Source organism: Arachis hypogaea, chromosome 13 (assembly GCF_003086295.3).
Source record: "Arachis hypogaea cultivar Tifrunner chromosome 13, arahy.Tifrunner.gnm2.J5K5, whole genome shotgun sequence".
In the NCBI taxonomy this organism is placed as follows: domain Eukaryota; kingdom Viridiplantae; phylum Streptophyta; class Magnoliopsida; order Fabales; family Fabaceae; genus Arachis; species Arachis hypogaea.
Window position 1 is genome coordinate 73,664,393 of NC_092048.1, and position 25,082 is coordinate 73,689,474.

Genomic DNA, 25,082 nt, shown 5'->3' on the forward strand with positions numbered 1-25,082 from the left:
AATAAAGTGTTCTTGTTATTGGTTATGAGTTATGTTTGGGATTTTGATAAGAGACATGAAAAATAAATGGCAAGGAAGTAAACTAATGGCTAAAAAGGTCTTAGCAAGGGTTGGTGGTCAAGGATCTCTATCCCTATCACTAACCACAACATGAGAATTGGCAAGGATCAATCCCATTAAATCATCCTCTAACCAGTAAAGGAAATTCAAATGAGCTATATCAATCAATGTCCATAAGTCCTAGCTCTCCACCGATTCAATTAGTGAGACCTAGAGTTAATGGCTCCCAATCATCAATTACTTGGACATTAGTAATTCAAGAGTTCCTAAGTTACCTTCCTAAGCCAAGAGCATAAAATTCTACTCTAACATCCTTCCAAGCATTTCATCAAACACTTGGAAGGCATAAAAGGAAAACATAGTAAAATTGTAAGAAAAGTAAATCTACTACTCAATTGCAAGGAATTAAACAACAAATCAAATGAACAATAAAGGAAATCAAAACATGAATTGCATTAAAAAGGAAAATAGGAGAAACAAAAGTGCATCAACATCAAAGTAGAGAATTACAAAAATTAAATGCTAAACTAGAGAGAAGAGATGTAGAAGAAGAAGAATTATAAAAGTAAAAGTGAATCAAAGCATGAAATTAACCTAGATCTAAGAATTTCTAATCTAGATCTAACCTAATCCTAATTCTAGAGAGAAGTGAGAGCTTCTCTAACTTTTCTTCCCAAAACTAAACTAAAACTAACTAATAGTCTAAGTGTCTCATCCCCCTTCAATCCTTGGGTTAAATAGCACCAGAAATGAGTTGGATTGGGCCCAAAAATGCTCCCAAAATTGCTGGCAACGAGTTGCATTAAATGAATCACGTGCAACATTGGCGCGTACACGTACAGTTTATGTACGCATTCCTAGACGCACGGTAACTTTGGCAAATATTATATCAATTTGAAGCCCCCGATGTTAGCTTTCCAACGCAACTAGAACCGCGTCATTTGGATTTCTATAGCTCAAGTTATGGTCGATTAAGTGTGAAGAGGTCAGGCTTGACATCTTTGCGATTCCTTCTTTTCTTCATGAGTTTTCCACTTCTACATGCTTTTTCTTCATTCCCTTGATCCAATCCTTGCCTCCTAAACCTGAAATCACTTAACAAACATATCAAGGCATCTAATGGAATCAAGGTGAATTAAATTTAGTTATTTTAAGACCTAAAAAGCATGTTTTCACTTTTAAGCACAATTAAAGGAGAATAACAAAAACCATGCTATTTCATTGGATACATGGGAGAAAAGTTGACAAAACCTCTAAATTTAACACAAGATAAACCCTAAAAACGGGGTTTATCAACCTCCTCACACTTAAACCATAGCATGTCCTCATGCTAAACCAAGAATGAAATAAGGGGTATGACATTTATTCAATGCAAAGAAACTATATGCATCCTATCTAAATGAATGTAACTAAATACAAAATGATTCTACCTACTTGGTTAAAAATAAATCAATCCTCCAAGAGCATGTATAAACGGGTAGGGTTAAGGTCATGTCATTCATGAATCCTACCAATCCAAGTATAAAAAATGAAGTTCAAATAAACTTGCAAGAAGAATGCTCATGAAAGTTGGGAATCAAGGAATTGAGCATCGAACCCTCACCGAAAGTGTTTGCACTCTAGTTGCTCAAGTGTATAGGGTCGATTCTCTCAATTCTCCCCTAATCATGCTTTCCAAGATTTGTTTTTCATCTAACAATCAACAATTATTCAATGCATGCATACATTCATCATGAGGTCTTTTCATGGGTTGTAATAGGACTAGGGTCAAGGTAGGATCATATATGGTTAAGTGGACTAAAATTTGAATCTTTGATTAACCTAGACTTTCCCACCTAACCTATATAATAACCTATACAATTAAGTGCTAGCCTAACTACCCATCGTGCACTTTTTCACATACTCATGCATTTCCCTTTCATTTCACAACACTTATGCATTGACTCTTCTTGCACTTCACTTTGGGGCTTTTTGTACCCTTTTTTATTATTTTTCTTCTTTTTCTTTCTTTTTCTATTTTTTATTTTTTCTTCTTTTTTTTTTCTTTTCTTTTTCTTCTTCGCTTTTATTTCTTTTTCCTTTGTTTTTCTCATTTTTCTTTCTTTCAAACTATATACAGGAACATCAATGCATAAGGTCTACACATTTAATCAATACATGAGTATGTACCCAATTCCCAAATATAGAAATATAAAACACCCCTTTTATCCCAACCAATGTTCCCAAATCTCCCCAAACTTGAATAATAAACACTCTTACTAGCCTAAGCTAATCAAAGATCCAAATAACAGACATTTATTGTTTTCCGTTTTAGGCTTGTAATGTGCTAAAATAAAGAACAATTGGGTTAAGCGTAGGCTCAAAATTGGTTAACAATGGAGAGTAAAAGGTAGGCTATTTGGGTAAGTGAGCTAATGAATCGATTGCCTCAATCATATAAGTGCATGAATACAAGGAATAATTGGACATATAGAATTAAACAAATCAAAGATCACAATTATAGAAAGAGAACAATTGCACACAAGAAGGGAAAATAAGTGGTTATAAGATGTAACCACACAATTAGGCTCAAAACTCACAAGCTTGTGTGTTCTTAGCTCAAACACCATGTTCCAAAATAAATTCTTTCAAGCAAGTTCAACAATTTTTTTTTTCAAATTGGTAGGGTGCCCTAAAACAGTTTCTTGGAAAAGAGATCATCACTCTAACCAAGTAGTCCTAACATAAAAAGAAGTGGTAAAATATGTACAAATTCTAACTAACATGTAACCTATCATGCAATGCAACAACTAGCTAACATTGGTATTGAAAAAGGAAATTGTTACCCATGGAGATCGGTCGGACGACCTCCCCACACTTGAAGATTGCACCGTTCTCGGTGCATGCAAAGGAGAGCAAGGTGGACGGGTTGCTACAACTGATGAGCTCCTTCAAAAGGTTATGCAGATGACTTGTTTGTTTCCCCATTCAAAATCTTTTCCTTTCTCCCTTCTTGGTGGCCAGCCTAAAAAGAGCGAAAAAGAAAGAAAATTAAGCCTACAACAAAGATATCAAAGCAAATAGAACGTAGGTGGGGGCTAATGCCAAATAAGAGTATGGTTCTCTACTACATGGTAACTACGACATGTAGATGAGAAAGCAATATAGGCCAAGGCATATCAATTGATACTTGATGCAAGAGTGAAATCAAAGAATGAGGAGCATGTTGAGCATCAAGTTCAAACAAGAATTGACACGAATAAGATTAGTGATAAGCATGAAAGCATTAGGTCCCTGATAAACCCCATATTTAGGGTTTATCTTGTATTTATTTTAGGGGATTTTATCACCTTTTATCCACATTTATTCAATGAAATAGCATGGTTTCATGATTGTCTCCCATTTTGTGCTTAAGTGTGAAAACATGCTTTCTAGGTCCTTAATTAGCTAAATTCAATTCACCATTGATTCCACTAGATGCCTTGATTTGTTTGTTAAGTGATTTCAGGTTGAAAAGGCTAGGAATGAATCAAAGGAGTGAAGAGGAAAGCATGCAAAGTGGAGAACACATGAAAAAGCCAAAGATTTGGATATCTTCATCCACGTGCACGCGCACTGTACGCGCACGCGTGGATCGCGAAAACGTAAGGGACGCGCACACACACTGTACGCGTACGCGTCGATGGGCGCACGTGATTTTTTAATAAAAAATGTGCCCAACAATTTCTAAGAGCTGTGGGGCCCAATCTGCAACCAACTTTGGCGCCAAAATGCATTTAAAGGACCAAGGATTGAAGGGAATCGACACTTAGCATCATTTACACACATTAGGATTAGTTTTAGTTAGTTTTAGAGAGAGATGCTTTCACTTCTCTCTAGAATTAGGATTAGGATTAGGTTTAGTTCTTAGATCTAGGTTTCAATTCATGCCTTCTTCTACTTTTGATTCTCAATTCTTGTTGTTACATTTATCTTCCTTTATTCTTTTGTTGTAATCTCTTCTATTTTGTTTCCATGCTTTATTGTAGATCTACTTTTGTTCCTTCTTTTCTCTTTCAATTCAATTAGAGGTAATTCATAATAATTGTGTTCCTTTTGATTGTTGTTATTGATTTCTTACAATAATTGTTGTTACACTACAAGAAAAACACCCATTCAGGTACACTTGAAAAGTGTAGCCAAAAGTGAAAAAAAATGATGCCTTAGGCTACGGCTACGCTTTTTGGGCTACGGCTACGCTTTTTGGAGTGATTCCTATTCGGCCGTTGCCTATTCTCAAAGGCTACGCTTTTTTGCACCAAGGGCTACGCTTTTGGCGTTTGGGAATAGGCTACGCTTTTCAAGTGATGCTATCCAGGACCAAAGGCTACGCTTTTCAGCTTTCATTTTTCCAGAATAGGCTACGCTTTTCAACGCTACTACATCACTTATAAAGCGTAGCCACATTGTATACCATAGCTACTTTTTATAAGCGTAGCCTTAGATCCCTCTTTTTTTTTTTTTGTATACTATAGCTACTGTATATAAGTGTAGCCTTAGGTCCCTCATTGTTTTTTTTTTATTTTCTATATATATATATATTCTAATAATTTTTTTTCTAAAACCTAATATTTAGTAATATGATTATATATTACATGTATAATAATTTTATAATTTTATTTGAATAAATTGAATATTATAAAATAAAAATAAATACATAATTATACTAAATAATTTCTTTAAATAAATACATAATTCTATTCTACGTGTTAGCGTCTTTTTGAGACTGCTAAGAACAATTTGCGAGTCCTTGCTACCCAAGACAAATAAAAAAGAATTGCTGTATATAATGCTTCCATGACTCTTTGAAGTTCCTTGCTATGAGAAGCCTTCATGTTTCATGAACATTGCATAAAGCAGCTCATTCCATGTATCAGGTACACCAGGCAGACACCAGTGGCTGCAATCTTGCTGATGGAGTGCCGCCGTGCCGCCATTCGGACCAAGATAGTAGATTGATGAGTGTCCATCTTTTCTCTGAGCTGTCATCTCTGTTATATTCAATATTTTTAACTTGACAAGTTCAGTGCTGTATTTGTGTGATGATAGCAATGAATTGCCTATTTTGAATTGTGACCAGTTATCATTAGGCACTAATGACATGTTAAGCTCTGGCAGTGTTTCCAAATGACAACTTCCACCGCTTCTCCAATCTCCACTTCTGTTCATACATTATTGGATAAATATATGTAAAACTTGGAAGGCAAAATATAAATCATAACAATTGTTGCAACAAATTACAAACCTGAAGTGCACGGGTGCATATGTACGAAAGAAAACTTGACTCTTGTTAAGATTTACAGTATCTTGTATCCAATTCAACACAGTCTCCATTGACTTCCTATATGCATCTTCCACCTTCATTTCCATCTTAACTTCCATACCTTGTTGGAAATAACAGCCCCTGAGCAAATATGAAAAGGTTTGTTTATCGAGATTCCAGAATTAATCCACGTATTAAATGATTCTTAAAAGTTAGCACAACACTGCTACCAGCTCAAACAACTAAACCAAAATAACTGTAAAAATTACAAACAAAAAAATTGTAATTTCCATGCAACCATTTAACCACAAATTCAGCACAATCATCATTTAGCAAGAATTAAATTGATATAATCAAACAGATTTGGGACCCAGCAGCAGCAGCAGCAATTAAATCATTCAAGAGATAACGGCAAAACAACAAAATAGGGCAGGAAAAAAAAAGACAACCTAGAAGAAGGTGGAAATTAGGGCAGAACCGGATAGCACAGGACAGAATAGTAGCAGGCAAAATCGAAGAAAAGGAATTTGTGAACACAGCAGGCAAAGACAGCAGAAGCTGGTGGTGCTGGGTGAGCCACCAAATTTTGCTCCTGAAAAGGAAACACAATTATGTCCACTGGCAGGTCTCCATAGGAACAGTTTACTAAGTTTTTAAAAATCATAGGGACGCATCAAAGATCTTATTATTGCTTCATCAAAGGACATATGCTCAGGATCTTAGATTTAACAATTTTTTCTATCTTATATTTACTTAATTTGAATTAATAACTTCAAACTTAACTACTTAAAGCATGCACTACTCAATCATTTTTTCCATGAAATGGAATTTTGTAACTCATCAATATGTTCATATATTTCTCTGTACATAAGCCCCCATATTAGGCATTCACTTTGGCTTCATTCAAAATTTTAGTTGAACCTCAGATAGAAAAGAGAAATAAAGCTGGCAGAAACATACCAAGATAAAGTCTTATTGGATGTTGAAAGATAGTTCACGAGCATACCCAAATTTCTCTTGAGGACGCCACGAACTACACTTGAAGTCTGAAAGGGGAGGGGGGAAAATGAAAAAATCATCCTCAACAAAACATTAAGGTGTATTGACAGGTATTAGTCATCTTAAATTTTTCTCTTTAGACCATACTCACAACCAGCAAAGCATACAAAATTAAAGATGATTTTTTAAATGCAGAGGTTTCATAGTTGTTTCATGCAGGCTACCTTTATCACCACATCTTTTATGGAAAGACTCATGGAAGTTTACAGCATCATCTGAGAAAAAGTACCTAAAGAAGTCTTCAACCTTTATCTACAGTTTGTAAATTTAAAATTTTAAAATTTCTAATAAATTTACAAGACTAATATTACTAAAGTCAACAAGGGAAAACTTGAAAATGAAAAAAAATGGTATTTTTTCTAATAAGAAATACCAGAAAATCAGCTTCTGCAACACCTGTGTATTCTTCTGGGACTGCACATTAGAAAATAAGCTCAGATCAGCAGAGTTTTTGAAAAAATATGATGGATTAATAAAATATATTATAAGTTAAATACAATAGATATTTTTTTTTATCTTTTTTATAAAAGAATAATTTCATTAAGATTTAAGGAGAAGGATAATATGATAAAAAAGCAAAACAAAGGATTCATCTATAAAGCATGGCTTTTAAACCCTAAACACAATGGGCATGAAAAATTGATCAATTTTGCTTAGGCAAAGTTTCCTAGGGTTATATATTTAATATTTTTTAACTTCTCAGACCATAAATAAACAGAGGGGTTGGAGAATTTCAAAGACGGGATCAATCAAGTCCGTTTACCAACTTCTATTTATAAGAAATCCCATTTCAATTTGGTTTCCTTTCTTATCAATAACAGAACCAACTTTCCCACCAATAAAAGTCCTCGACTCATATATATCTACCTGATCGAGAGCAATTAGAAGTAAACACACTAGATAAAATGCATTAGCTAGAATATCCTAATAAATTTAACACCATAATTGTGTTAAGAAACTGACCAAATCACTCCCCTTTGCTTCAAAAATCAAGTTTACCATGTACACCATAACATCCAATTTCAAAATAACATTTTCTTCGTTCCATACTGATAAGTCGCTTTGACTTTTCACATATATTCATAAATCAAAGTATCAAAATGACTTATAAAATATGAAATGGAGGAAGTGTGATATTAAAGATTAAAGGAGCTGAACCTCGTGTCCTTGATCCAAGAGTTCCAGTGTAGTTGACATGCCAGAAAGCCCAGCTCCAAGGATGGCAACTTTCAGCTTTGGTCCTCGATAATGTTCTGGCTCCGGCGAAAACAGCCCTTTTGGCGCTGGCAGGAAACCATTTCATTTGTCAAACTTACAGCTCAGCTCAATTACTTAATAACTAAACCTGGTAACATGGCAAACCAGATTCATTCATAAGCTCACACCACTCCCCTATGATATGTGTTGCGTACTCAGGTTTGAGACTTGATTAGGGTCAATAGTGGATGAGAACTCTTAATATTTTGTGTATAACTGTGTGTGTAGCATAGGTGTGTGTTGTGATATTATAATACTCAAAATTATAGGCTATCCAATTTATGACAAAAAAAAAACAATTAGAAAACTGAAATATAAAACGAGTAACATGGTGAATATGCAGCTAGCATACATAGTAATTAAAATATTTAATAATTGGACTTACAATGTTCCAGCGAATTGTGTGCTAAGATAAGCTTGGTCTTCAGGGAAGAACCTGGCAAGGCCAAAGTCTCCAATCTTGGGATGAAACTTATGATCAAGAAGAATGTTGCTTGCTTTGATGTCTCGGTGAACAATTCTTAGATGTGAATCCTCATGAAGGTACTGCAATCCCCTTGCCACGCCTAGAACAATTTGGAACCTAGTGCTCCAATTCAGGAATCGATCAGCATTGTTCCCTGCATGAGGGGAACATTCAAAGTTTCAATTTGCTCTGTTTAACCAATCCTAAGCTCTTGTGGGAATTAAAAAAGAAGGGATACCATATATGAAGAGGTCCAAACTTCTGTATTCACAATCCTAACCATCCTTCACAATCCAGTATTCACCCACAGGCACAGAAATTCAGCAAAAATTAATGAAATTGAAAGTTCAAACGCTCCCCTTCCATCTCTTCCAGTCCAATACAACTCCTAAAATATATTGTTGCCTACAGAGACATCGAAATTAAAATTGAAATGAGAATGAAATGAAAGTTGAAGAGGAAGAGAGAGAGAGATAGAGGTTAGGAGTACAGACAGGAGCACAGCAAGCCCTAGCTGCGGCGGCGGCTTCAATCGACCCCAGGAGCGACGACAGTGCACGGCGGAACAGCCTCCTCTCTTGCGTCGCATCTTCGTCCTCTCTCTCCATCTCGTCTGCAAATCGTCTCTCTCTCCCCTCCGGGCTCCCTGCTCCGCGACGGCAATGGCGGCGGCTGCAGCGACGTTGCGGCGGTGACCCCCTCTCACTCTCTATTCTCTCGATCGCGCTCTCTCATCTCCGTCTCCCTTCTCTCCTCCCTCTGGTTCACTCTTTCTCTCAGATCTGGGTGTGTGTGTGTGAAAGGGGGCGTGGTGGCAGTGGTGAGTGATGGTGAGAATGAGTGTGAGTGTGTGGGTGTGTTAGGGTTAGGGTTTTCAACAATTAATTCGAAGGTGAAGGTGATTTGCGAAGGTGAGGGGCGAAACTTTTTTTCTGATCAGAAGGTGAAAGTGAGGGTATTCGAAGGTGAGTGATTTGGTGATAAGGAAAAGAAAAATTACTAAGTGTTTGGGTGCATTTGGCCTAGATATATTAGGCTACGTTTTTAAAGTGCACCCAAAACTTAACAAATAGGCTACCCTTTAAAAGCGTCTCCTTTGATATGAAAAGTGAACTTATAGATATTAACCTACGGCTACGCTTTATAAGTGATTTCTATAATACCTAAGGCTACGCTTTTTAAATGATGCCGCATTTGTGTATCCTTTTCTCTTATAAAAAGGCAACACGGAGAAAAGCGTAGCCTATTCTATGAATAGGCTACGCTTTTCAAATGTAGCTTAAAAAAGTGTGGCTGAATGGGTATTTTTCTTGTAGTGTTAGATTTTATTGTTGTTATCCATTTACTATGCTTTTCTTTAGTGCCTTCCAAGTGTCTGATGAAATGTTTAGTTAGATTTTAGTGTAGATTTTGTTCCTCTTGGCCTAGGTGGAGTAATTAGTGACGCTTGAGTTATCTAAATCCTTTGTTGATTGACAATTAGAAGTTGCTAATTGATTTGGATACCACTAAAGCTAGTCTTTCCCTTAGGAGTTGGCTAGGACTTGTGGAATCAAGTTGATTCCTCCACTTGACTTTCCTCTATGGTTAGAGGTTAACTAAGTGGTAGGAATGGACAACTTGTGGTCACAATTGAGGAGGATAACTAGGATAGGACTTCTAGTTCTCATATCTAGCCAAGAGCTTTGTTAGTTATTAGTTTATTTTCTTTGCCATTTATATTTCTTGTCTAAAATCTCAAAAACCCCAAACATACTCCAAAACCAATAACAAGAACACTTTATTGTAATTACTAGGGAGAACGACCTGAGGTTCAATACTTCGGTTTATAAATTTAAGGGTTTGTACTTGTGACAAACAATCTTTTGTATGAAAGGATTAATGTTGGTTTAGAAACTATACTTGCATCGAGAATTCATTTGTGAAATTCTAAACCATCAAGAGTCCATTCATCAGTCCCATCCTAACTCAATGATAATGAAGTACAAAAAGTAAAGAATAATGAATAAGGAAGGACTAAAGTACTAATCTTGTGTGTGGAACAAATATGACCATTAATGTTAAACAAGTCACGAAGCACCAAAACAATGCAAGAGATTCTCAATAATTGAGTAAGAGAATTCAATACCATTATTAAAATGAGAAACTTAGAAAATAAAATAAAAACAGGCTATAAAAACAAAATTGTTCCAATTCAAAGCAACTTCCCTCATTCTCCACCAATCTCTCCTTCATGTTATGCTCTTCATTTGTTTCTCCACATGTAGCCATGGGAGTTCCTTGAGTGTTCAAGCATTAGGATGCTAACCAGTTTACCACCTCGTCCAAGGCGGCCGTGAATTGTTCCACATCACTTTTCATCTCCTCTTGTCCTTGAACAAGAATATTAAGGATGTCATCCATTGGAGGTTGGGGTGGATGGAAGGGTTCATCAATTTGGGGAAAGGATTCGTAGTAGGAAGGTGGTTCCTCTTGGTATAGTTGTGGTGGTTCAATACTTTCCGCTCTTTCCACTTGTTGCACAACACGCTCCATAGTTGCTTGAAATTCATCCAATGCTTCCTTGAGACGATCCCTTGACTCTTGTTCCTCTTAAATGTCATGAGTAGGGTCATATGACTCTTGGATCAATATACATGAGTATTCTTCCATGGGAGGTTGTGGTGAAAAGTAGAGTTCATCTTGTGGTTGAAAATTTTCATACATTGGAGGTGGTTCATCTTGGTCATAGTATGGAGGAGGTAGCTCTTGAAAATGTTGATGTTAGAAAGGTGGTGGCTCTATATGTGATTCATATGGCTCATATTGTTGTTGGAATGGTGGATATGGATTAGGGACATATGAAGGTGGTTGGTAAGAAGGGGCTTGTAAGTATGGTTGAGGGTTATGTTGGGGATATAGTTCATGGGCATATGGTGGTGGTTCTTGAAAGTCGCAAAGAGATTCACCATAGCCATTGGATTGATATGCATCATAGAATAGCTCTTGTTCATGGTACATTGGTGGAGGTTGTTGCCATGAAGATTGATCATATGCATATGGCTCCTCCCACCTTTGATTGTCCCATCCTTGATACACATCCTCATTGAAGCTCTCATTGCCTACAACATAGTTAGAACCAAACTCAAAGCCAAAGTGAGAATTCATAATGAAAAGAGAAAATAAGAACAAAAGCTAATAAGAAGTAATGAAACAAAATCCTAAAACTAGCAAAAACTAACAAGCATTCCAAAAAATCAAGTTATTCACAATATTCACATTTATACAATAACCAATAACATAACACCATTGCAACTCCCCGGCAACGGTGTGATAAACCATTATTTTATGGTTTACATTGTGTTTAATTGTGTGGTTTTATCAAATCTTTACCCACTTATTCATTAAATAAGCATGCATTTATAATTCCTTCCTAAAAATACTTTATGGTTGAAAACTTGCTTCTTAGAAACTTTTAATTTTGTATTTTAAATTCTCCTTTATTCCATTCAATGCCGTGATCTGTTTGTTGAGTGTTTCATGCTTTATAGGGCATGAATGACTTGGAGATTAGAAAGGAAGCTTGCAAAAATGGAAGGAACACAAGAAATTAAGGAGATAACCAGCGAGAAGTGACGCGAACGCATGGCTCACGCGACCGCGCGACATAAAGGAAATTGCAGTGATGCGGACGCATGGCTCATGTGACCGCACAGATTGGAAACTACACGAGTGACGCGAAGGCGTGGACGATGCGCACGCGTGGCAAGGCGAAATGCTGGATGACGCGAATGCCTGTACGACGCGATCACGTGACATGCGCGATCTGTAGAATCTGCAGAATTTGCTGGGAGCGATTTTGGGCCCTGTTTTAACCCAGTTTTCGGCCCAGAAAAGCAGATTAGAGCCAGGGAACATGCAGATACAAAGAACAACATTCATTCCGCATAATTTTTAGTTTTAGATTGGATTTTACCTCTCCTCTAGGTTTTCTCTCTAAACATTCATAGTTCTTAAGATTTTGATTTTATTGCTTTTTGGATTGTGATATTGAGAAGAGTTATTACCTCCATCAAGACTTCGTCATTCTAGTTTGTTTCCTTACTTGTCACTTACTCTTTCATGTCCTTTATTTACTCAGAGTTACTCTTGGATTATTTCTAGAATTTATTTATACAAGAACTATTTTTATTTTTAATTGATCCTTTTTATTATTATTTATTATGTCTTTCAGTATTTCTCTTCCTTATTTTGTGAAATTTACATTCATAATGAGCGAGTAGTTCCATAACTTGATTGGGAGATGATTGAAGGAAACCTTGAGTTGGATTACTCAAGAGAAAAATTGTAATTGGGTTTATTGTTGGATCGCCCTCTAGTCATTGACACTAGTCCTTCTCAAGGGAGAGGATTAGGACTTGTCACAAGAAATAGCTTTCCAACTTGCTTGACTTTCCTCTACCTAGTAAAGGATAACTAAACAGAACAACCTTCAATTATCAATTAATCTTGAGAGTACTCCAACAAGAATAGGACTTCCAAATAATCCACTCCCAGTCAAGGTTTTTATTTAAACTTTACATAAATTCTCCAATTTAATTTCTTGTTTATCAACTCAAACCATTTTTGAAAACATCTGATTAATAAAGTAGCACATCTTTCTGCAACTCGTTGGGAGACGACCTGGGATTCATACCCCCAGTATTTTAATTTTAATTTTAATTTTTTGACAACCCTTCTAAATTGATAAACGGATTTTCGGTTAGTTAAGAACTGTACTTGCAACATATCTCTTATAATAATTTCTTAACTCGCCAATTTTCGCCACGTCACGGTGCCATTTTGATGAATGGATTTTTGATGGTATAGAATTTCACTAATGAAATCTCGTTGCAAGTATAGTTTCTAAACCAATCAATAATCCTTTCATACAAAAATTTGTTTGTCACAAGTACAAACCCCTAAAATCTATAAACCGAAGTATTTAAACCTCGGGTCGTTCTCCCTAGGAATTGCAATAAAATGTTCTTGTTATTGGTTATAAGTTATGTTTGGGGTTTTGATAAGAGACATGAAAGATAAATGACAAGGAAGTAAACTAATGGCTAAAAAGGTCTTGGCAAGGGTTGGTGGTCAAGGATCTCTATCCCTATCACTAACCACAACATGAGAATTGGCAAGGATCAATCCCATTAAATCATCCTCTAACCAGTAAAGGAAAGTCAAATGAGCTATATCAATCCAAGTACATAAGTCCTAGCTCTCCACCAATTCAATTAGTGAGACCTAGAGTTAATGGCTCCCAATCATCAATTACTTGGACATTAGTAACTCAAGAGTTCCTAAGTTACCTTCCCAAGCCAAGAGCATAAAATTCTACTCTAACATCCTTGCAAGTATTTCATCAAACACTTGGAAGGCATAAAAAGAAAACATAGTAAAATTGCAAGAAAAGTAAATCTACTACTCAATATTGTAAGGAATTAAACAACAACAAATCAAATAAACATGAAAGGAAATCAAAACATGAATTGTATTAAAAAGGAAAATAGGAGAAACAAAAGTGCATCAACATCAAAGTAGAGAACTACAAAAATTAAATGCTAAACTAGAGAAGAGATGTAGAAGAAGAAGAATTACAAAAGGAAAAGTGAATCAAAGCATGAAATTAACCTAGATCTAAGAATTTCTAATCTAGATCTAACCTAATCCTAATTCTAGAGAGAAGTGAGAGTTTCTCTCTCTAAAACTAACTTTCACTCCTAAAACTAAACTAAAACTAACTAAGTGTCTAAGTGTCTCATCCCCCTTCAATCCTTGGGTTAAATAGCATCAGAAATGAGTTAGATTGGGCCCAAAAATGCTCCCAAAATCGCTGGCCACGAGTTGCATTAAATGAATCATGTGCAACATCGGCGTGTACGCGTACAGTGCGTGTACGCATCCCTAGATGCACAGTAACTATGGCAAATCTTATCAATTTGAAGTCCCGGATGTTAGCTTTCCAACGCAACTAGAACCGCGTCATTTGGACCTCTGTAGCTCAAGTTATGGTCGATTAAGTGCGAAGAGGTCGGGCTTGACAGCTTTGTGATTCCTTCATTTCTTCATGAGTTCTCCATTTCTACATGCTTTTTCTTCATTCCCTTGATCCAATCCTTATCTCCTAAACCTGAAATCACTTAACAAACATATTAAGGCATCTAATGGAATCAAGGTGAATTAAATTTAGTTATATTAAGACCTAAAAAGCATGTTTTCACTTTTAAACACAATTAAAGGAGAATAACAAAAACTATGCTATTTCATTGGATACATGGGAGAAAATTTTACAAAACCCTCTAAATTCAACACAAGATAAATCCTAAAATCGGGGTTTATCAGACTCTGGCGACGGAAACTTACATTCAATGACAATAAAGCTTCTGGAATCTCAAAAGAAACGAAACCCAAAACTTGAAACCTTTCGAGCAACGGATCTCGTCGATAACAGCTTCATTCATCGGCAACAGAGGCATACACAGCGGCCACAGGCTCTAGTAGCAGCGGATATGGTGGTGACAGGTCCTTCAATGGTAGCAGAACGCGACATCCCCTCTCCTCTCTCGCATTCGGACTCCCGACGGCAACGGACTTCACGGCGAAGTGACTGCGGCGGCATGAGTCCCACAAAGATGACGACAAATGCGAGGTCAGTGGCTGGCCCGACGCTCCCTCTCTCACCCGCGAGCTCTCACTTCCCTCTTCGCGAACGGCGGCGGCAACGGTTTCTAGAGGTGGCGGCACGACGGCAGCAGGACGTCCTAGCGGCGGCGAGCTTCTCCCTCCCCGGCGCTCTCTTCCTCTCTCTCAGATCTCCCTCTCTTCCCCCTTCACCCTTTCTGTGGCTCCCTTCTCCTCTCATCCCTTTCTTTCTTTCTTTCTGTTTCTGATGGGTGTGTGCGTGTGTTTTGGTTGGGCAAAAAAGGGGGCTACGGCTATTGTTTGTGTTTGGGGGTTAGGGTTCAATTTGGTAAAAGTTAGGGTTAGGGTTTGTGTATTGTAATTGGGGATTTGGGTTAACTAGGGTTTGGAAATTTCTAAATCAATTTAGGTTATATGGTATTTATTTTGAAATCTAATTTAATCTCTAAAGTTACTTTAAAATATTACTTGTGATATAAAAATACTCTAATTAAAAATATATTACAATATAACTAATTTACTTTATTAATAAAACATAAAGTATTTATTTATAAAAATATTATCATATAAAAAATCTTATTATTTTACAGCTACTAATTTTATAATTTAAATATAAGAATTAATTTAATAATTAAAAAATTAGATAAAATTTTAATTTAAATATCCAAGCATCATTATATTTAAATTTCTAAGACTTTAAATCGTCAATAGAAAAATAATCTAAAATTATAGAGTTTGGATAAAAATCTTAATTTATTTCAAATCCAGTTAATCAAAACTACCTTTAATTATCCTCAATAAAATAAAATAATTTATGAATTTAAAGCTGTAAATAAAATTACTTATTTGTGTCTTCTAGAACTCCAATTGGCCAAACTCAAATAGAAGGGGATCTACGTTACCATCAACTTCTATCGAACAAAAATGACCCTAACACGTAAAAGAGGAGGATACAAACACTTTTATCAGATTGAATTTTTTATTTGAATTTTGGAGCTTAAGAAATCAAAACTAAAAACTCGTGGGGGGTTACGGTTTTCTCAAGGAACGCTTTCGGTCTTTCTCTCTTTCTTTTTGAAAGTTCAATTCGGTTATGAGATGGAAAAAGAAGATTAGAGGATGATAGTATAATTGAACAAGGGATATATGTCAAAAGGGAGGGGGGGGTATGTGTCACGTTTGTTTTTTTGTTTCTTTTCCCTTTTTGTCTTTCTTAATCCATTCGGTCACCATGAATGGCACTTCTCAAAGGATAATAGCATTATGATTAAGTGCCTTTGGTTAATAAAGTAAGGAGATATGTGTTATGGTTTTACTTCCTTTGGTTTCCTAATGCATTCGGCCAAGAAAGGAGTGAAATGAATATTAAGTAATTATGCGAATTAAAAGACATATGTTGAGTTAAATAATAATAATAATAATAATAATAATAATAATAATAACAATAATAATAATAATAATATATAAGGTTAAATATATATGAGTTACTAATATAAATGACATTAGTAACTTAAGAATAAAAGATATCTGATGAAACATTAGCAACTCTAAGCTCATCAAAAAATACCGATAATTAATTATATCGGCAAAAATCGGACTTGATAATAATATTAATATTATTATCTAGACTCTATTATAATTAGAGCAAATAAAATAAATAAATAACATAATAATAAAATTATATTACCCTTTATTTTACTTCGGGATTCAAAGTCGACTCGTCAAAATAAAACTAATCGCTTTAAAATATTATTTTAAGAAAAACTCACGTTAGTACAAAAATTAGAGTTGTTACAAAATCTGCTTGCCCAAGAGGTAAACCGCATCGAGGGCCCCCATGTAGCAGTTGATGTAGAATTCACAGACCTAAGATGCGTTCACCTCCACCAGTTCCCTATCCAGAAACACCCATCCCCACTGACCAATCCGATCATTAGTGAACTTTCTCAGCCCAGCAGTGATCTAGAGCTTTCACTCAACATGGAGGCTCTTTTTTGGAAATTTGGGGAACTTCAGTTTTGAGTAGAGGTTGGAGAACTTAGATGGATCGGTAGGAGGTGTTGTAACACCCTTGATAAGCGGATATTTTATACGCTTTTTGCCATCATTTTCATATAGTTTTTAGCATATTTTGTTTAAGTTTCATTATGTTTTCATAATTTTAGTGTAAAATTCATATTTTTGGATTCAACTTTGAGTTTTTGTATTTTTATGCAATTTCAGTTATTTTCTGGTTGAAATTGAGGAGCTAGAGCAAAAGTCTGATTCAGAGACAGAGAAAGTGCTGCAGATGTTGTCAGGATCTGATCTCCTTGCACTCGAAAGAGCTTTTCTAGAGCTAAAGAAGTCCAAATGGAGCGTTCTCAACGGCTATAGAAAGCTAACATCCAGGGATTTCCAGAAATATATAATAGTCTATACTTTGCTTCATAATTGAATGCCCAAAACTGGTATTCAACGCCAGCCATCTGCCCCATTCTGGCCTCCAATGCCTAAGAAGGTACCCCAAGCCAACGTTCAATACCCTAGAACCCTCCTAGCACATGGCTTACTCGTTTGCTCAGCCCAAACACTCACCAAGTGGGCTCCAGAAGTAGATTTTTGCACTAAAAGACTGTTTTACCCTTTATATGTAATCCTTAGTAATTAGTCTAGTATTTATTTGAGAACTTTCATATTTTTCAAGAAACCTTTTGACACTTTACATGTTTCACATTGTATTTTCTATCAGTATGAGTCTCTAAACCTCCTAGGTTGAGAGGAGGAGCTCTGCTGAGTTTTATGGATTAATAAAGTATTATTGTTCTATCTTCAATCCGTGTTTGATTCTCTATTCTAAGATGTATCTTCAATCTTCATCCTTATGAATACGTTGAACCAGCACAAGGTTATCTCATTCTACATGGGTTCAGAGTAAGTCTTTCATCTGACAATGATGAACCACTAGCTTGATTATACATCTCTTAGACGGCCAATCCACGACTTCGTTGGGGATTTCTTGAGACATCAGTTCAGTCGAGGTATGGGGAGATTAGAGTCTTTGAGGTAGAGGCTAGGACCAAAGGCGCAACATTCTCGGATCCAGAAGATTCGACCTTGTTTGTGGCATTTTGAGTAGGATCATCAAGGGGAATGAACTGCAGGAGCTCCACCCTCAATCAGACTAGATCCGCACTAACCCTGGGGTTTAGCATTTGAGGAGAATCGGTGACCTCTCAAGAAAGGCGTTGATCAATGATAAACCACTATTTTGCAGTTTATTTTGTACTGAATTGAGTGGATTTTGCCAACTATTCTCACTCTTATTCATATAAATTGCATGGTTTTACAAATCCTTCCTAATTTTGTGCTATAATTGAAAACATGCTTCTTTGGCCTTAAATTTGCTAATTTTAATCATCTCTTATTACCATTCGATGCCATGATATGTTTGTTAAGTGTTTTCAGGTTTTCCAGGGCAGGAATGACTTAGGGGATGGAAAGGAAGCATGCAAAAGTGGAAGGAACACAAGAAATTGAGAATTTCAGAAGCTGGCGGCGACGCGTACGCATGGACGACACGTACGGGTGACTGGTGGAGCAGACATACGACGCGCACGCGTGGCTGACACGTACGCGTGGCCAAATGCAAGGTTCAACAACGCGTACATGTAGCCGACGCGTACGCGTGACAGTGTCACGTGCTGCATTAAACAAAAGACGTTGGGGGCAATTTTTGGGCTGCTTTTGGCCTAGTTTCAAGCCCGAAAACACAGATTATAGGCTGGGGAGTGGAGCTGGATGAGTGATTAACTAACTTTTATTCACATAATTATTAGGTTTGGAGATGTAATTTTCTAGAGAGAGAGAGGCTCTCTCCTCTCTCTAGGTTTTAGGGTTTTTATTCTTCTTATTTCTCGAATTCAGATTTCTACCTTTAATTTAGTTTTCTTCTACTTTTATTTGTTCTAGTACTTTAGTTATCTACTTCTATCATTGATTCCTTTATGTTGCCAATTTAGTTTATGAATTCTTCTTATGTCCTTTAATCCATATTAATGCAATTTATGTTTTTATGTTTATGATTGCTTTCTTTAATTTGTTCTTATTGTTTCCTCTTGCAATTGTTAGCCTTAGAGTTTGCTATGTCTTATTACTTTTCTGTGTTTTTCTTTTGTGCCTTCCAAGTGTTTGATAAAATGCTTGGTTGGATTTTAAATTAGATTTTTATGTTCTTGACTAGGATCGATTAATTAGAGACTCTTGAGTTGCCAAAGTCTCTTGTTGATTGGTAATTGGAGATCGCCGGTTAACTTGAACTTCACCAAAGCTAGTCTCTCACTATGAGTTGACTAGGAGTTGTGAACTCAAGTTGATTGTATGCACTTGACCTTCCTCCATGGTTAGAGGTTGACTAAGTGAAGGCAATTCCCATTTACCATCATAATTGACGATCATAATAAGGATAGGACTTCTAATTCTCAATCTTTGCTAAGAGCTTTCTTAGTTATTAGTTTATTTTTCTCGCAATCTATATTTTCTTGTTCCTTATTTCAGAAACCCCAAAATTATACTTTTCTATAACGAATAATAAACTACACTTCCCTTCAATTCCTTGAGAGACGACCCGAGGTTTAAATACTTTGGTTTTACTAGGTTTGCTTAAGTGACAAACAATCTAAACATTGACCGAGGATAATTTGTTGGTTTAGAACTATACTTGCAGTGCGATATTTTTGTGGAAATCTTTACCAACAATTTTCTTCCGTTCATCACATATAGCCTGCCATAGAAGAAGTCAATCACAGCTGGAGTAGACAGTAAAGCCAAATTGATCCAGAAGAATAAAACATCTCCGAAGCCTTAACCATCTTCTTATCATTGCATTCACCATCAACTGAGTAACGTTATCTTTATTTTACTTTTATGCGTTTTAAACAACCAACCAACTGTTCTATCTGCCTGACTAAGATCTACAAGATAACCATAGCTTGCTTTAAATTACAATCCTCGTGGGATCAACCCCGACTCACTCAGGTATTACTTGGACGACCCAGTGCACTTGCTGGTTCAATTGTGCGAAGTGTAATTCCGCGCACCAACCTTGACTATCAAAATGTCACGCTTCCGGCTGCGCCACTCTGAGAGCTTGGGTATTACGACGACTCTTAAAATATTTAATACTAAAATATGAGCCTGTTTAAAACTTAAACCGAATTTTTCAAAACATACATCCATACCTACAATACAAATTACAATACTTACAGAAAATACATACATACATACATATTATTACTTTACAAGCATTACATAATCAATTTCCTATCCCTCTTATAGAAACTCTTAAAGATAAAGGCGAGGGAAAAAGTAACTAATACAACACAAAAAATCATTTAGAACAGAAAAGGAATAAATGAGCTTTTCCGAACTTCGTCGTGCATAACCTGAAAAAGAATAGACCTGTAAGAGAGTGAGAACATCGTCCTCGCTGGTTCTCACTTTGGGGTTAGAGAATTACTATAATAGGATATGTGAAAATGAAACTGCTACAGTGATTAATAGCCACCTTATGCATCTTTTCAAAACCAAAGATTTAATATCAAATTTTTGAAATCCTTTCTGAAAGAGAAAAATGTAAATTCTTCAAAAATCCAAAATCCTTTCAAAAAGTCTTTCCTAAACAGTATGAATCACCAAGCTGTTCCAAGTATAGGTTCATTAAGTCTATGCTGAACCAGTTTAATTTTTCATACTTTTCTAAACCAAAAACACAAACCAAACACGGACTTCGGCCCATCTCATAATCAATCACGGCCCTAGGCCCAAACAATTCAATCCACAACCAATCCATCATAATCCACCCAATTTTTTATCACAAACACAAGTAAGGTTCAAGTACAATCATGTAGTTACTTCAAGTAGATCAGTTAGCAATTGAACATAATTATTCACATAGACAAATCAATGACAATATGCATACCCAAACAATGTCACATAGATGCATATGATGTATGCCTGTCCTAGTGACTGATGAGTCTCATCTGTCGGTTATAAAGCCAACCCGACAAGTCCTGATAGCTAATCATTGGACTATCCCTCTGTCGTGTATCCCTAACTCAAGTAACTTCCAATCATAATCATATATATATAACACCCACACTGGTGTTTATCCAAGGGGGTGAGCTCATCTGGAACTTTCACAGTGTCTGGCCACTCTTACGACATAGGGTCAGCAGAGTATTGAGTCTCAACCTAGAGCACGTGGTGGCTAGCCATTGCTTTCACCTAGGGAAACTCGTATCTCAGATATTTGGAAGTGCATCAAATCACATTGTCAATCAATAATCATGTACATGTACATACCTAGCCATAATTCAATATTTATCACAGCCATCCGACTCATAACATAATCCATAACAGGCCATGATTCATTATCAAATACAGCTATTTGGCTCATAACATACACATCACTTCCTTCACAATCCATCTCAAGTTAAATCATCATTCATGCCATATAATACTTTTTTCTCAAATCACTTTTCTTTGAAAACAACAATCAAATTCATCTTTGTCTAAATTTTGAAATGTTCATTTCTCAAATAGTTTCAAGCTCATAAGCCATTTTTCCTCTAAGTAAGTTCCTTTTTCAAAACAAAAGCCACCCTCGGCATCATCTTTCCAAAACTTCCAAAACCATGCCAAATTAAAAATCTCACCCGAAGGATTCAAAATCATCCATCCTAAAACAGGATTTGGTAATAAAATTCCTCAAAGAGTCTCAAGACTTTAGGAGAGATTAACATAACTCATTTTCTCAAATTCGTTTAAAATCTATAAAACCTCAACTTCTTGATTTGAGTAATAAAGATAGAATCTAAGCCAAGCCGAGTCGTGTAATCAATTACTCCAACCACATTTTCAAAACCATTTCTTTCACTTGAACCAAAACCAATTTCAACCCCATGATAAAAATCTGAAGCGTTTCCAACGGCTCATAAATCATTTTAGTTTTGCTAAACCAGAACTCAAAGAATACTTTAAAACTTTTCTAAAACATTGAAAAATGAGATTTGTCAATCGAAATACAACTTCTTTCATTCTCACTAAAACTCCTCCAAGTGAAAACCTTTAAGTCGAATTCAAAAACATAAACCCCTTTCACCTTTAAAATAGCCTTAAAGCATAAATCTCTTCCGAATGACTTATACCTAAAAACATAATATTTTTTTTAGAAAACAAAGCTAAGGCATAATTCTCTTTTCAATAATTCATTTTAAAACATAATTTCATCACTTTCATAAATAATTTAGGTAAAGATAATAAAAGTCTTAAATTCACAATTCTCCAAGTAAAATGATAAAGGCCTTAATTTCATAATTTTTCAAATAACATTTCAAACAAAGACTCAGATTTTATAGGAATTTCGGCAGCACCTCCTGATGAACGGATATTTTATACGCTTTTTGACATCATTTTCATATAGTTTTAGCATGTTTCATTTAAGTTTTATTATGTTTTCATAGGTTTTCGTGTAAAATTCACATTTCTAGATTCTACTATGAGTTGTTGTTCTTTATGGTAATTTCAGGTATTTTCTGGCTGAAATCTGAGAGTTTTGGACAAAGTCTGATTCAGAGGCAAGAAAAGCGTAGCAGATGCTGTCAGGATCTAACCTCCGTGCTTTCAAGCAAGAATTTCTGGAGCTACAGATATCCAAATGGAGCGTTCTTAACATCTATGGAAAGCTAACATCCAGGGCTTTCCAGCAATATATAATAGTTTATACTTGTCTTTGGAGATGAAGGCCCAAAACTAGCGTTCAATGCTAGCCATCTACCATCTTCCTGGCATTGGACGCCCAAAAGGGAGCAGCTGGCGTCCAACGCCCAAAGGGAAGTCCAAAATGGGCGTTCAATGCCCAAGATCCCTACTAGCACGTGGAGACACCCTTTGATAAGCCCAAACACTCACCAAGTGGGTCTCGAAAATGAATTTTTGCACTACAAGCCTAAGCCTATCATATTTCTGGAATTTTTAGTCATTAGATTAGTATATATAGAACAACGATCACCCTTGTTCAAGGACTTTATGCCATATTTTCGAATTGTATTGTTCTTATGTACAATATGAGTCTCTAAACCTCCTAGGTTAAGGTGAGGAGCTCTGTTGAATTTTATGGATTAATAAAGCACTACTATTCTATTTCAATTTGTGTTTGATTCTATTCTAAGATGTATCTTCATTCTTCAACCCTATAAATGAGTTGAACCATCACAAGTTATCTCTATTCTACATGGATTCCGTTAGCGTCTTTCATCGGATGTTACTGAACCACTAGCTTGATTATACATCTCTTAGACAACTAATCTACGACATCGTTGGGGACTTTTCGAGACATCAGTTTAGCTGAGGTTTAGGGAGATTAGAGGCTTTATGGTAGAGGCTAGAACCAAGGCGCAACATTCTCTGATCCGGAAGCTTTGACCTTGTCTATGGCGTTTTGAGTAGGATCATTAAGGGGATGAACTACAGGAGCTTCACCCTCATTCAGACTGGATGTGGAGTAAACCTAGTGTTCCACCTAGAGGAAGATTAGTGCCCTCTCAACCAGCATTGATCACATATAGCCTGCCATAGAAGAAATCATTCACAGTTGGAGTAGACAATAAGAAAGGATTGATTCAGACGAATAAAGCACCTCTGAAGCCTTAACCATCTTCTTATCATTGACTCCACAATTACTAAGTAACATTATCTTTATGTTACTTTTATGCACTTAAACAACCAAACAACTTTTCTATTCGTCTGATTAAGATTTACAAGGTGTCCATAGCTTGATTTAAGCCAACAATCCTCGTGGGATCGACCCTAACTCACCTCAGGTATTACTTGGACGACCCAGTACACTTGCTGGTTCAGTTGTGTGAAGTTAAATTCTGCACACCACCTCCCCTAAAACTTGGACTCTGCCACCCTTTCCGGGTCCCATCTAAACTGATGAGCGGATATTTTATACGCTTTTTGGCATCATTTTTATATAGTTCTTAGTATGTTTTATTTGATTTTTATTATATTTTTATAGGTTTTAGTGTTAAATTCACATTTTTAGATTGTACATTGAGTTTGCGTATTTTTGTTCAATTTCAGGTATTTTCTAGCTAAAATTGAGGAGCTGGAGCAAAAGTCAGATTCAGAGACAGAGAAAGCACTGTAGATGCTGTCCGGATCTGACCTCCTTGCATTCGAAAGAGCTTTTCTGGAGCTACAGAAGCTCAAATAGAGCATTCTCAATGGATATGGAAAGCTGACTTCCAGATATTTCCAGTAATGTATAATAGTCCATACTTTGCTTCAGATTAGAAGGCCAAAATTGGCATCCAACGCCAGCTTCCTGCCCCATTCCAGGCGTCCAGCGCCCAAAGGAGGAGACCAGGTGTCTAAACGCCCAGAGAGGACCCCCTAGCCAGTGTTCAATGCCCTAGAGGTCTCACAGCATGTGGATCTCATCAAAGCTCAGCCCAAACACTCACTAAATGGGTCCCAGAAGTGGATTTTAGCACTTAAAGACTGCATTACCCTTTTTATGTAATCCTTAGTCATTAGTTTAGTATTTATGGGAAAAAATCACATACTTTTGGGATCTCTCTCGCATCTCTTCCAGCATGTTTAGAATTTTACATTGTATTTTCCTTTCAGTATGAGTTTCTAAACCTCCTAGGTTGAGGGGAGGAACCCTGTTGAGTTCTATAAATTAATAAAAGTATTACTGTTTCTCTTCAAACCATGTTTGATTTAATTCTAAGATGTATATTCATTATTTAACATGATGAATGGGATGACCCGTGACAATCAACTCCGTTCTTCATACTTAGACCGCGTGCCTGACCCGTGTCTTCTTGGGTTCGTGTGAATACATGACTGGAAAGCATCGAACCGCCAGCTTGATTATACATCTCTCAAACGGCTAATCCACGACTTCGTTGGGGACTTCTTAAGACACCAGTTCAACCGAGGTATGGAGAGACTAGGGTCTCCGTGGTAGAGGCTAGAACCCAAAGATGCATCATTCTCTGATCCGGAAGATCCGACCTTGTCTGTGGCGTTTTGAGTGGGATTGATGAATCCATATCTGACAATATATTTTGGATTGATTTGGATGGATTTCATCACATAAACCCACCTTTATTCATCTAAATAGCATGCTTTTGTGTTTTCTCCCTAAATTGTGCTTGAAAGTGAAAACATGCTATTTTGTGCTAAATTTAACCAATTTTATTCCACTTTCATTCCATTGGGTGCCTTGATGTGTTTGATGAG

General features: G+C 36.3%; 2 protein-coding genes across 2 annotated transcripts; both read right to left on the bottom strand.

Annotated features, from left to right (window-relative positions):
• Positions 1-4,668: 4,668 nt before the first annotated feature.
• Positions 4,669-8,731, bottom strand: LOC112735045 (uncharacterized). The gene is made up of 8 exons (XM_072210770.1): positions 8,614-8,731; positions 8,043-8,277; positions 7,559-7,683; positions 6,774-6,814; positions 6,302-6,387; positions 5,791-5,933; positions 5,324-5,482; positions 4,669-5,239 (listed from the first exon to the last, which is right to left on the bottom strand). Exons 1-7 carry the CDS (start codon positions 8,729-8,731, stop codon positions 5,439-5,441), a joined length of 792 nt encoding a protein of 263 aa, XP_072066871.1. The 3' UTR covers positions 4,669-5,239; positions 5,324-5,438.
• On the bottom strand, positions 4,897-5,412 carry LOC114925034 (protein trichome birefringence-like 11). Its single transcript, XM_072210769.1, has 2 exons — positions 5,324-5,412; positions 4,897-5,239 (listed from the first exon to the last, which is right to left on the bottom strand). Exons 1-2 carry the CDS (start codon positions 5,410-5,412, stop codon positions 4,897-4,899), a joined length of 432 nt encoding a protein of 143 aa, XP_072066870.1.
• Positions 8,732-25,082: the final 16,351 nt, after the last annotated feature.

Coding starts and splice junctions, on each gene's coding strand:
- LOC114925034 (XM_072210769.1), bottom strand. CDS start 5,412: ATGGAGACTGTGTTGAATTGGATACAAGATACTGTAAATCTTAACAAG. Junction 5,240..5,323: donor TATGCACCCGTGCACTTCAG/GTTTGTAATTTG, acceptor ATGTATGAACAG/AAGTGGAGATTGGAGAAGCG.
- LOC112735045 (XM_072210770.1), bottom strand. CDS start 8,731: ATGGAGAGAGAGGACGAAGATGCGACGCAAGAGAGGAGGCTGTTCCGC. Junction 8,278..8,613: donor GGCTTGCTGTGCTCCTGTCT/GTACTCCTAACC, acceptor CCCCTCATGCAG/GGAACAATGCTGATCGATTC. Junction 6,815..7,558: donor TCTTGGATCAAGGACACGAG/GTTCAGCTCCTT, acceptor TCTAATGTGCAG/TCCCAGAAGAATACACAGGT.